Source organism: Lampetra fluviatilis, chromosome 50, assembly GCF_964198595.1.
Source record: "Lampetra fluviatilis chromosome 50, kcLamFluv1.1, whole genome shotgun sequence".
Lineage (NCBI taxonomy): Eukaryota > Metazoa > Chordata > Hyperoartia > Petromyzontiformes > Petromyzontidae > Lampetra > Lampetra fluviatilis.
In genome coordinates this window covers 4146636-4159169 of record NC_136324.1, presented here as the reverse complement: position 1 = coordinate 4159169, position 12534 = coordinate 4146636, and the positions used below count along the sequence as shown (strand labels likewise).

Here is a 12534-nt window from a genome sequence, read left to right as displayed (position 1 = left end):
TCCCTCATCCTCCACCCTCCCTCCCTCATCCTCCACCCTCCCTCGCTCATCCTCCTCCCTCCCTACCTCCCTCCCTCCACCTTACTCAACCCCTCTCCCCCACCGACCTCCCACCGACTTCCCCGTCTCCCCCACCGCCTCCCCCTCCCCGTCCATCCCTGCTGCTCGCTTTCCGCTCGCCTCGAGGCTGCCGCATGGAGCAAGAGGCACACAGCTGGCAGAGCCGGTGGGCAATGGGGAGGGAAGGGCTGAGCGCTCGCAACAGCAACAGAAGCAGCATCAGCAGCAGCAGCATCAGCAGCAGCAGCATCAGCAGCAGCAGCATCAGCAGCAGCAGCATCAGCAGCAGCAGCAGCATCAGCAGCAGCAGCATCAGCAGCATCAGCAGCAGCAGCATCAGCAGCAGCATCAGCAACAGAATAATCATCACCACCATCGGCGGCAGGAGTATTGTATTATCATCATCATCATTCACATCACAAGTGAGAAAATCGGCGGAGTAAGCAGAATCAGCAGTAGCAGCTGCAGTGTTGGGACGGAGCGCTGCAGTATCGTTCACATTATCTTCGTGATTATTACGACTATCTTCAGCAGAAGCAGCCGCGTCATCATCACACTTCATCATCATTAGCAGCAGTGGCAGTCGTCGGTTCAGCGCTGAAGTCCCAATATCATATTTGCCATAATCTTAGGAATTTTTTTATTCTACAATAATTATCATCATCAGCAGCAGCAGTGTCATCATTACCCTTATACTTCACCATCGTCATCAGCAGAATCCAATTCGTCTTCGCCTATTCATCATCGCCATCCCTCCAGCACCACCATCATCAGCACCCTTAACATCATCGCCATCCATCTCTTCCTCCACCATCGTTATCTGCACCCTCATCCTTCTCCTCCTTCACCTCCACCCTCTGCTACCCTTACCTCCACCTTCACCACCACTTCTGCCTTTCACCACCGTTATCACCACTCTCAACCACCACTACCCCCACCACCTCTATCCTCTCCACCACCACCGTCACAAACACCATCCTCACCTCCAATACCACTCTCAACCACCACTGCCCTCATCACCACCACTATCCTCACCACCTCTATCCTCTCCACCACCACCACCATCCTCACGTCCAATACCACCCTCACCATCACGACCCTCGCCACCGTCACCACCAAAATACAAAGATCCCCCCTCCGCCCCCGTATAAAAATAGCCTCAACAGACTGTTGGGGGGGGGGGGCACGTGCCGTGTATAGCGAGCATCGTCACTCACCCTCGACCCCACCTCGTCCTTCCCGCACGATGCTGGGCGCTCTGCTGCACGCCGTTCTGCAGCGGTGCCTCTACCGCCTCGGACTCCTCGTGGCCGGCCACCCGGCGCCGTTCCTCGTGGCGCCCGCTCTGCTCGCCGCTCTGCTCGGCGCCGCCCTGAGCCGCGTCTCTGTCGAGAGCAAAGCTGAGGCTCTGTTCGCGCCCGCTCACAGCCTCGCCAAGCTGGAGGGGGCCCTGGCGGACGAGCTGTTCCCGCTGGAACGATCTCGCCAGCGGCTCTACTCGGAGCTGCACACGCCGGGTCGATACACGCGGCTCATCGCGGTGGCGCGCGGAGGAGGCAACGTGCTGGACGAGGGTCGACGTCTCGCACTCATCTCCCTGCACTCGGCTCTGGTCACCATGCCCGTGGGACGCAACTGCACCTTCTGGGACGTCTGCTCGATCGACTGGGACCGCGAATGTGTCCAGGATGCCATCGTGGAACTCATGGGCGGACTTGGAAGAAGACGAGGAGGAGGCAATGGCAGCAGCAGCAGCAGCGCTAGCGACGCGTCACGCCGCCGCTCCTCCATCATCATCCGCTACCCCAAAGCGCGACTGCGTGACAATCAGGAGGTCTACATCGGACATCAGCTGGGCGGAGTGACCCTCTTCCAGACCGACCGCGTGCTCTCCGCGCGGGCCCTGCAGATCACCTACTACCTGGACTCGGCTCACGCGGCCTCCGAGCTCTGGGAGAGGGAATTCATGACGGCCGTGGAGAGCGCTCGACACAGGCACGCGCACGACTTGGCGCTCTTCCCTTTCACCTCGTCGTCTCTTCAGACCGACTTCTACCAGAGCGGAGTCGTGGCCGCACCGAATCTCGCCGGCGGATTCGCTCTGGCCATGGTGGTCGGCCCGCTGCTGGTGGTGGCGACGGCGACGATGGTGGGAAGAGGTGGAGGAGGAGGTGGTGGAGGAGGAGGATGTGGAGGAGGAGGATGTGGAGGAGGAGGATGTGGAGGGTGGTGGGCGGCATTGAAGAACAGCAGAGGCAGGACGCGCTCGGAAGATCTGTGTTTCGGGCTGCTGCTGTTCGCTGGGTTTGTGAGCATCGCTCTGACCACGCTGGCTACGGCTGGAGTCATGACTCTCGCCGGGACTCCCTACAACTCCACGCTCATCATCATCCCCCTCGTGGCGCTGGGTAAAGTAGAAACACCGGCGACGAACTCACAATCCGTGATTAATTTTTGCTGATGGCATCGCAGTCGACGACACTGCGTGCGACGCGGTTTTAGTAAATTGCCGCTGCTATATGGACACCTAAACGTGATGATGGTTATGAGGATTCATAATTATTATTTTGTTCTGGTTAGGCCACCACCCCGTAATGATCTGGCCAGATTTGTGTCATCTCGCCCCCCCCCCCTATGACCCCCCCCCCATGACCCCCCCCATGACCCCCCCCCCATTACCGACGGTGAGGCCTTCATCCAGCAGTGGATTGACCATGCGTTTCGAGAAGCCTCCGTCGTGACGAAACTAACTTTTAATTGACACCCGCAGCACTCTGGCGACGTCACTGCAGGCGACGTTCCGTCCAGAAGCGAGTTGAACAAATCTCTCTCTCGCTCTCTCTCTGCGAACTGAACGCTACAATGTGCTCGCTATGACGTCGAAGGGCCATTGCCCGAAACGTCGCTTAAAAGTATTTTGTTCTTTTGAAGCCCCCGATCACAGTGTTGTTGACGCACGCGTTGAGATCGTTCGTTGCTCATTGTGCATGGCCATCACTGCCGAAGCAGCATCACCAGATGATCAGCACGGTTGGCTACGTACGGTGCGAAAGAAGTTCGACGTACATACGCACGCACGCTGTAAGCGATGCGGATATGCTCCGGTGATTTCCTAACAAGGGCAGTCAGCCCCTTGCCAATCCACTGCTGGATGGACGATGTGTCGGTCGTGGAGATTGTTTGACTATACTTCACCACTTCGGTCGGTGAAGAGGCGGGGGGGGCAGGTTTGGTTCAGACATCACTCGCCACCGATAGGGAGGTAGGGAGGGAGCAAGCAGTGTGAATTAGTGACGGGGTGAGAGGGTGGATGTGTGGGTGAAAGGGTGGATGTGTGAGTGAGCAGATGGGTGAGCGTTTGAGTGGGTGATGGGAGGGTTGTGTGGGTGAGAGGGTCGATGTGTGTGTGGGTGGGTGAGTTAGGAGGCAGAGTGGGGTTGTTCGCATTCATTTGGGTAAAATCGCTTGAATATTAAAACACTGGATCGTGTTATTTCCACCCTGGGCCGTATGGGAAAAGTGAAAAAAAAATTGGCCAGACATTTCCAATGGAGCATGCCCCTCTTGAAACTGAGTATTGAGACTCACCGATGCTTTTGTGGATAATTGGCATTATTATTATGATTATTCCAACACGGACATAGATACCGATCTCGCGAATGGCACTACGCACGGCCAATGAATTGAGTTTAGAATCCACTCACACACACGCGCTGTGTGCACGCAGGGATCCACCAAGCACCGCGGTGGTTCATTACTCACAGTGGACATTAATAGCGCAGAGATGTGAGCGGAATAACGCAAAAGCCTCGCTCTCACATCGCGTAATTAGACCATGAAACATTCAGACGCGAGTCGTGGCTCACGGAGCCTGGGGTGGGCGTGTGGCTGAGTGGGTGAGTGAGTGAGTGGATGGGTGAGTGAGTGAGTGAGTGGATGGGTGAGGTGAGTGAGTGAGTGGATGGGTGGTTGAGTGAGTGGATGGGTGAGTGAGTGAGTGGATGGGTGAGTGAGTGAGTGAGTGGATGGGTGAGGTGAGTGAGTGAGTGAGTGGATGGGTGGTTGAGTGAGTGGATGGGTGAGTGAGTGAGTGGATGGGTGAGTGAGTGAGTGAGTGGATGGGTGAGGTGAGTGAGTGAGTGGATGGGTGGTTGAGTGAGTGGATGGGTGAGTGAGTGAGTGGATGGGTGAGTGAGTGAGTGAGTGGATGGGTGAGGTGAGTGAGTGAGTGGATGGGTGGTTGAGTGAGTGGATGGGTGAGTGAGTGAGTGAGTGGATGGATGAGGTGAGTGAGTGAGTGGATGGGTGGGTGAGTGAGTGAGTGATTGAGTGGGTGAGTGAGTGGATGGGTGAGTGAGTGAGTGAGTGGATGGGTGAGTGAGTGGATGGGTGAGTGAGTGGATGGGTGAGTGAGTGGATGGGTGAGTGAGTGGATGGGTGAGGTGAGTGAGTGAGTGGATGGGTGGGTGAGTGAGTGATTGAGTGGGTGAGTGAGTGAGTGGATGGGTGAGTGAGTGGATGGGTGAGTGTGTGGATGGGTGAGGTGAGGTGAGTGAGTGGATGGGTGAGTGAGTGAGTGGATGAGTGAGTGGGTGGGTGAGTGAGTGGATGGGTGAGTGAGTGGATGGGTGAATGAGTGAGTGGAATTGTGTATGAATGGGAGATTGTGTGGATGGGCGAGTGGGTGGAAAGGTGAGTTGATGGGTGAGTAGGCGAGTGAGTGGATCATTGAGTGAGTTGGTGAGTAAATGAGTGGGTGAGCAAGTGGGGTGGATGTGTGAGTTAGTGGATGGGTGAGTGTTTGCCTGAGGGTGGGTGAATGGGTAAAGAGGATTGATGTGCGTGTGGGTGATTGAGTAGGCGAGTGGTGTTGTGTCCGCATTAATTTGCGTAAAATCTCATGAATATTAAACACGGAATCGCGCAATTTCCACCCCGGGGACTTAGGTAAAAATGAAATAAATTTAGAACAAAATAATTACAGGGATGAACGTTACAGTTAATTAATTGACTTTGGAAAATCCCCAGATACCAAATATAAACATTCCTCGTGCAACCCTTCACAAACCGGTGTGAACTAAGCTGTACACGCATCGAGACGCACAGACACACAGACACACAAACACTGCATTTGATAACAACAGCAACAACATTTCGATTTAAAGCTTTCGTGACTGCAGGGATTTATCTTCTTGGTTCTTTCGGTAAAGTCACGTAAAATGGAAATAATAAAATAATAAAAATAATAAATAATAAAATTTAAACATAATAAAATAATTCTCACGACGTCGTGATAATTATTTTATTATGTTTTATTTGTATTCTTTTATTATTTCCATTCTACGTGACTTTACCGAAAGAACCAAGAAGAGCAACAACATTTGCTTACCCGGTGGAAGCGTCCAGTGAGTTTTAAACCATCTTTTGAAAAAAGGTTGGTTTATCGTTTTTAAAAATATATATTACGGACTTGTCATTCCACTGCTGGATGAATGCCTCTGCGCAACGTTGCTCATGGAGGGGTTGAAGGGGTTTCTTGACCATACCTCACCCAATGGGGGCAGGGATACGCTCAGATATCACTCGCCACGGATGTTCGCCCTGCCTGGGAATTGAATCGAACTCAGGTGGACAACTTGATAGCGACCTACAACCGCCTGAACACGCCTCCTCTCGGCACCACCCCCTGGGATTATATACTAAACTATTTTTTTTTATTTTAGCAGGTAAGGCCCACTTAACTATGCAGTTCTTTGTTCAGAAGCGAGCTGGTTATCACAAATCATAGCTCAACCAAGTGGCTTATCACGTGGACGTTTACAGCAGTGGTCAAATACGCACGTGCGTATTTGACCACTGCGGAGGGGCATGGGGAACAATCCACGCGACCACGAGGAGAGAGAGAGAGAGACACGCAGACCTCAAATATACAGCAGCAGGCGTCAGGGTCGGGATCGGGATCGAACCCACGACCTCCTGCATACCAGGCGAGGTCGTCAACATCTCCTAGCCACCGTGATGATGATGAGAGAGAGAGACACGCAAACTAGAAATATACATTAATTCTAGATTTGAAGCTTTCGTGACTGCAAGCATTCATATTCGTAGGTTTTTTCGGTAAAGTCACGTAGGTAAAAAATTAAAATTAATAAAAGTAAAATAAAATAAAAATCACGACGTTTTACCTACGTGACTTTACCGAAAAAAACCTAAGAATATCAAAATATACAGCAGCAGGCGTCAGGATCGGGATCGAACCCACGACCTCCTGCACACCAGGAGAGGGAGTTAACATCTCGCCACCTCGGCCCCCCAGATATTCTGGAGCCCCAGAGTTGTAACCGTGAATAAGTGCATCCGTCTCAGCTGCACCCCCCACCCACTAATCAGCCCCGCCCCCCACCACCCACGAATCCCCCCCACCCCACACCACCCACACTCTGGCTGTGATGACATTTTATAAATGAAGCAGGCGTGATATTTAGAAACGCGAATGTTCAATTTACTCGCCTATCGCGTTCGATGAACGGATAACCGGTGAAACGATACAGATATAGATAGATATACACAAGACAAAGATCCCCCATATAGCCTTAACAGACTGTAAGAGCAAGTGCTGTTAGCGAGCACCTATGAAGGCCAGAACGGCACACGAGGGGGTGGGTGGCCAGCACCATGCCCGGCCGCCTTTGTCTCCCCAGTGGCTATGCTTATACATCGCACCAGGTACTCATTTGAGGCTGAGTCGACCTAGGGGAGGCCCAGTACCGGATCAGATAATCGTCACTGGGTTTGGCCGTGAGCGGGAATCGAACCCGGGTCGCCGGGTTCATAGCGCAGCGCGCTAACCACTACACTACCGAGCTGGTAGGAACGTTGGGTTGCTCGGTCAATGGCCAGGGTCAACGGCGGCGTGGTGTATTCCGCAAATATGGCCGACTGTGAGGGCGGGCACAAGCCGGCGTGAGTAGGTTAAACGTTGAGTTTTATAAGGGCACCACGGGGTGACCAGCCCCTCCCCACCCAGCCCCACCCCTTCCACCCCCACCCAGCCCCACCCTACCCTCCCCACCCAGCCCCTCCCCACCCAGCCCCTCCCCACCCAGCCCCTCCTCACCCTCCCCTCTCCAACCAGCCCCACCCCTCCCATTTTTTGATGCACGACGGACGGACGGACACAATAATCCCCTGTGGGCTGGTGTAACCAGGAGGTTCCTACCAGTAACATCTCCGGTATAGCCTTAGCATACTTTTAGGGCACGTGTTGTTAGCGAGCACCTCCAAAAGACACACACACAGATACATGTACTGGTACAAGTACACACACACACACCTTAAGTCTGAAGATGCTCTTGCAGGAGGGTGTTGCATTGCGATGTTTGGCCAATTCCACGTTAAATAACGTGTTGATGGCTTCCAGTGGCAGGACAACTGGAGACTAAGTAGAAAATCCATCACGCTGCACAGATGGGCACACGATGCCACTTGCTGGACTGCCAGAAGCCTACTACGTTCCAGCTGCTTCTCACTATGTGTCTCCCTCTCTCTCGCCTCTTCCTCCTCCCCTCACCACCTCCACCCCATCCGCTCGCCCTTCTCACCTCTCACCAACACAAGCCGCTCCCCCACCCCATACATCCACCCCAATCCCCAACTCCCAATAAACTCTCCATCTGCCCCTCAAAATCATAGAACGCTCTCACCCCTCACCAACCTTGCCCCGCCCTCCTTCACCAATCGCCCCCCACAAATCCCAACTCTCCTCTTGACCAGGAGCCTCCTCCCCCAATAAAAAAAATCCTCCAACACACTCACCTCCCAATCCTCAACACTGCCCTTCCTCCCCCCTCATATCTCCAACTCCCTCGAAATCTTCCGCGGTATCCCCCCCCCCGCCCCCTCATGCCCCCCCCGCCCCTCCCCACTCCGTGCCCCACCCCCCACCTCAATCTCAGGCCACGGCTCGCACGGCGCCACGGAGCTGTTATGGACGTGGCGGCGGCTGGGCTGGGGGGTGCGGGGCCCCCCCGCGCGAGAGGAGGAACGCCTGGCGGCGACGTTCGCGCGCGCGCTCCTGCCGCACACGATGCTCACCGCGCTGCAGATCGTCACGCTGGCGCTGGGCGCCTCGCCGCTCACCAACACGCGCGCCGTGCAGGTGAGCGCAGCGCCGTGCAGGTGAGCGCAGCGCCGTGCAGGTGAGCGCAGCGCCGTGCAGGTGAGAGCAGCGCCCGTCCAGGTGGCGGTGGTGGTGGCCATGCCAAGACTCCCCAGGCAGTCAAACCCACGTGACACCTGGGTTTGTCCCGTGACTTCTTGCACCTAGCCTGGCACAGCAGTCAACCCATGGCACCTGGGTTTGTCCCGTGGCGTCCTGCACCTAGCCTGGCTCAGCAGTCAACCCATGGCACCTGGGTCTGTCATGTCACCTCCTGCACCTAGCCTGGCACAGCAGTCAACCCATGGCACCTGGGTTTGTCCCGTGACTTCCGGCACCTAGCCTGGCACAGCAGTCAACCCATGGCACCTGGGTTTGTCCCGTGGCATCCTGCACCTAGCCTGGCACAGCAGTCAACCCATGGCACCTGGGTTTGTCCCGTGACTTCTTGCACCTAGCCTGGCACAGCAGTCAACCCATGGCACCTGAGTTTGTCCCGTGACTTCCTGCACCTAGCCTGGCAGAGCAGTCAACCCATGGCACCTGGGTTTGTCCCGTGACTCCTGCACAGAGCCTGGCACAGCAGTCAACCCATGGCACCTTGGTCTGTCTTATGATCTGCTGCCAGCAGCGAGCCTGCGACACTGCACGTGGCCTCAAAATCCACCTAGCCTGGCACAAGCGCTGTTGGTGGACCTCACCGGCACTAAAGTGGCGATTGCTGGCTTCTGTTTTTGTTGTTGTCTACGCACGTGACCTGCAATCCAGCAGGCAGTAGCAGCGAGGGTTTGTGAATCGCCGCACAGATGTGTGAAAAAGAGCTTTAGAGCTCATCTGATTCCTCCAATATGAATAAATATTCCGATTACGAGATTGTGTAACCCTGGGCTCGCCCTCAGTATGCAGTACAGCAAATTGTGGACCCATCTGTCTGATGGGATAGAGCGTTGCCCCCTCGCACGTGCGTAGGTTTTTGTCGGGCGCCTCCGGTCTCCCCCCACATGTAGCATTAAACACTCGCCACTAATCGGTGGAAAGCATCTTAATAAATAGAGGACCGCAGAGCAACCGATGGGAGCGCCGGATGCCCACAGGCTTCCGGCTCGGTCCGTGGTTCCTGAGCAGCGGTTGCGAGAGATTCAATTCGCATGAACGGACGGACGGACGACGACTCAAATATTTAAAAACGACCCCTTTGTTGTTGTTGTAGTTGTCGATGTTGTAGTTGTTGTTGATGTAGGTGTTGGTGTTGTAGGTGTTGATGTAGGTGTTGTTGTTGATGTCGGTGTTGGTGTTGATGGTGTTGATCTGGGTGTTGTTGTTGATGATGTAGGTGTTGATGTTGATGTAGGTGTTGGCGTTTTAGATATAGGTGTTGATGTAGATGTTGATGTTGTTGATGTAGGTGTCGCTGTTGTTGTTGATGTAGGTGTTGATGTAGGTGTTGATGTTGGTGATGTAGGTGTTGATGTTGTTGATGTAGGTGTCGGTGTTGTTGTTGATGTAGGTGTCGGTGTTGTTGTTGATGTAGGTGTTGATGTTGATGTAGGTGTTGATGTAGGTGTTGATGTAGGTGTCGGTGTTGATGTAGGTGTTGATGTTGTTGTTGTCGATGTCGCTGCAGGTTTTCTGTCGATGCGCCTGCACGGCCACTGCGCTCAGCTACTGCGCCTGCGTCACCTTCCTGGGCGCCTGCGTGGCTCTGGCCGGCAAGGTGCGCGCCCTGCCCCCGAGGTGCTGGCCCGTGCCGTCGGCCACCACCACCACGGCCACGGTGGCGGCAGCAGCGGCGGCCACCGCCGTGGTTGTGGCCGGAGGAGAGAGGGTGGCGACCGCGGCGGCAGTCGCCGCTGCCGCTTGCGGTGGCGTGGAGAGCACGGCACAGGTGAGATGGAGGTGACATGGATGGATGCAGGTGAGATGTAGAAGGTGAGATGGAGGTGACATGGATGGATGCAGGTAAGATGTAGAAGGTGAGATGGGTGGAGCTTGCGAGAGGATATTTGGCCTTGGTGAGTGGTTAAGTGCGCGAGTGCTGTATATGGGTGGGTGACCGAATGGATGAAAGGGCAGGGTGAGTGATCAGGGTGAATGAGTGGGTGGGTAGGTGGATGATTGAGTCGATGGGTGGATGGGTGAGTGGGGTGAATGGGCTAGTGGGTGAGTAGATGGATGAGTAAATGGGTGAATGAGTGAGTGAGTGAATGGATTTGCGAGTGGTTGGGTGGTCGAGCGGAGTGGACGGGCGAGTGTCCGACGTGACACCGCGTGGCTCGCAGGACCTCAAGCCGCCACGCCACATCTGCGAGCAACCGGACCTCATCAGCTCCAAGGAGCCGCCCTGCTCCACCGCTGCCAACAACACCACCAACACCACCAACACCACCAACACCGCCTCCACCGCCGCCGCCACCACCACCACCGCCGCCGCCACAACGTCCGGCCCGCACCCGCCGGACGCGTCCCCCCGCCGTTTCATGCGCGACCGCTACGGCCCGTGGATCAGCGGCACGTACGTGAAGCCCTTCGTGGTGCTGCTCTACCTCATCTACGCCTCCTTCTCCTTCATGGGCTGCCTCCAGCTGAGGGAGGCCTCCGACCTCACGCACCTGGTGGCCACGCGCTCCGCCACGGCGCGCTACCGGGCGGTGCAGGACCGCTTCTTCAGCGACTACAGCCCCGTCATCGGATTCTACATCTACGAGCCGGTGGCCTACTGGAACGCGAGCGTGCAGGAGGACCTGCTGGACATCACCCGGCGCTTCATCACCGTCTCGTGGCTCGAGCAGTACACGCGCTACCTGCGTGCCGCCAACGGCACGAGCGCGCTGCCCCGCGACCTCTTCGTGTCGACGCTGTGCGCCTCGTTCCTGCGCCGCCGCGAGTTCGCACACTTCGCCGACGACGTGGTGCTCGCGGGCCCGCCGGGCGAGCGGCGCATCGCCGCCTCGCGCGTCTTCATGGTGGCCAAGACGAACGAGAACACGCGCGAGGAGATCGACGGCCTCCTCGAGGCCCTGCGCAAGCTGTCGCTCACCTCGCGCGTCAAGTTCACCATCCACAACCCGGCCTTCGCCTTCCTCGAGCGATACGCCCTCTGGGTGGGCGCCCCCGCGCACGCCGCCGCCCTCGCGGCCGCCCTCGCCCTCTTCCTGTCGGCGGGGCTGGCGCCGCCGGGGGCCGCGCCGGCCCACGCCTGGGTGGCCCTCTGCGCCGCCTCCGTCCAGTTCGGCGTGCTGGGCTCGCTGGGCCTGGTGGGCGCGCAGCTCGACTGTGCCGCCGCGCTGTGCCTCGTCTACTCGCTGTGCTACGGCGCCCACGCCTGCGCGCCCCTCGTGGCCACCTTCGCCATGGGCCGCGGCAAGAGCCGGGCCCACTGGACCGCGGCGGCCCTCGACGCCCACGCGGCGCCGCTGCTCCACGCGTGCCTCTGGTTCTGCGCCGCCGTCGCCGCGCTGGCGGCCGCGCCCTCCAACCTGGCCCGGACCGTGGCCCGGTGCCTGGGCCTCGCGTCCGTGCTCTCCGCGGTCCACTGCCTCGTCTTCCTGCCCGTGTTCCTCACCATCTGCCCGCCCTCCAAGGCGGTGAAGCGGCGACGGGCGGCCGACGGGGAGGCGGAAGAGGGCGATGCCGCGGGGGCTGCCGCCGGCGGCGCCGCCGACGGCGCGGTGGACCAAGCGACGTCCGTGTAGGTGACCGCGCCGGGGAGCTGGCGCCGTGCAGGCGGCGGGCCGGAGGAGGGCCGGGGGAGAGGCGGCAGCCCCTCCGGGGTGCCCCTCCAGGCGGGGGTCGCCGCACCGAGCGCGGAGGGCCACGTGGCTGCCAAATAGCCTGGCTACGGCGCCAGGCAAAGGTAAAAGGTAAAAGGTGCAGGCCCTGAAATTGCTCGCTAGCGTCGATACCTGGCAAAATGGAAGGAGCCCCACTTGGACGGAGCTTCGGAGAGCCACTCGACAAAGGGTGTTTTGGCCTACTCTTCCATGCCGGCCAGCACCTCTTGGAAGGGAGCGAGGGTACAGCGCTCTCCGATGAGCACGCCGAATTTGTGGCGCCCGCATCGTTCGGCGCGGCGTCCGACGTTTCGCTCCGCACGCTGGTACCCTCGGGCAGGAGCTAAATTCAGGAGCAGGGCTTAATTGCTCACCGAGTATCCTTCGCTATGTGGGCTACGGTGGGTGACCCACGTGACCAGGAGCCACAACCCATCGCGAGAGGTACGATTGATGTGGCGAGCCGGGCGTGGAAATTAAGCCCAGGGTGCAAGCAGTCGTGACTCGATCGTGATCCGATCGTAACTTACGAGCGACTTTGTAGTA

At 57.3% G+C, this 12534-nt stretch overlaps 1 protein-coding gene across 1 annotated transcript; it reads left to right on the top strand.

Annotated features, from left to right (window-relative positions):
• Positions 1–819: 819 nt before the first annotated feature.
• Positions 820–12001, top strand: LOC144948638 (patched domain-containing protein 1-like). The gene is made up of 4 exons (XM_078878258.1): positions 820–2468; positions 8016–8218; positions 9843–10103; positions 10498–12001. The coding sequence occupies exons 1-4, from the start codon at positions 1307–1309 to the stop codon at positions 11908–11910; spliced, it is 3039 nt and encodes a 1012-aa protein (XP_078734384.1). The 5' UTR covers positions 820–1306; the 3' UTR covers positions 11911–12001.
• The last annotated feature ends 533 nt before the right edge of the window (positions 12002–12534 follow it).

Excerpts from the sequence above, each read along its gene's own strand:
- LOC144948638 (XM_078878258.1), top strand. The coding sequence starts at position 1,307 with ATGCTGGGCGCTCTGCTGCACGCCGTTCTGCAGCGGTGCCTCTACCGC. Across the intron at positions 2,469-8,015 it reads CATCCCCCTCGTGGCGCTGG|GCCACGGCTCGCACGGCGCC; the intron begins GTAAAGTAGAAA and ends CCTCAATCTCAG. Across the intron at positions 8,219-9,842 it reads CCAACACGCGCGCCGTGCAG|GTTTTCTGTCGATGCGCCTG; the intron begins GTGAGCGCAGCG and ends ATGTCGCTGCAG.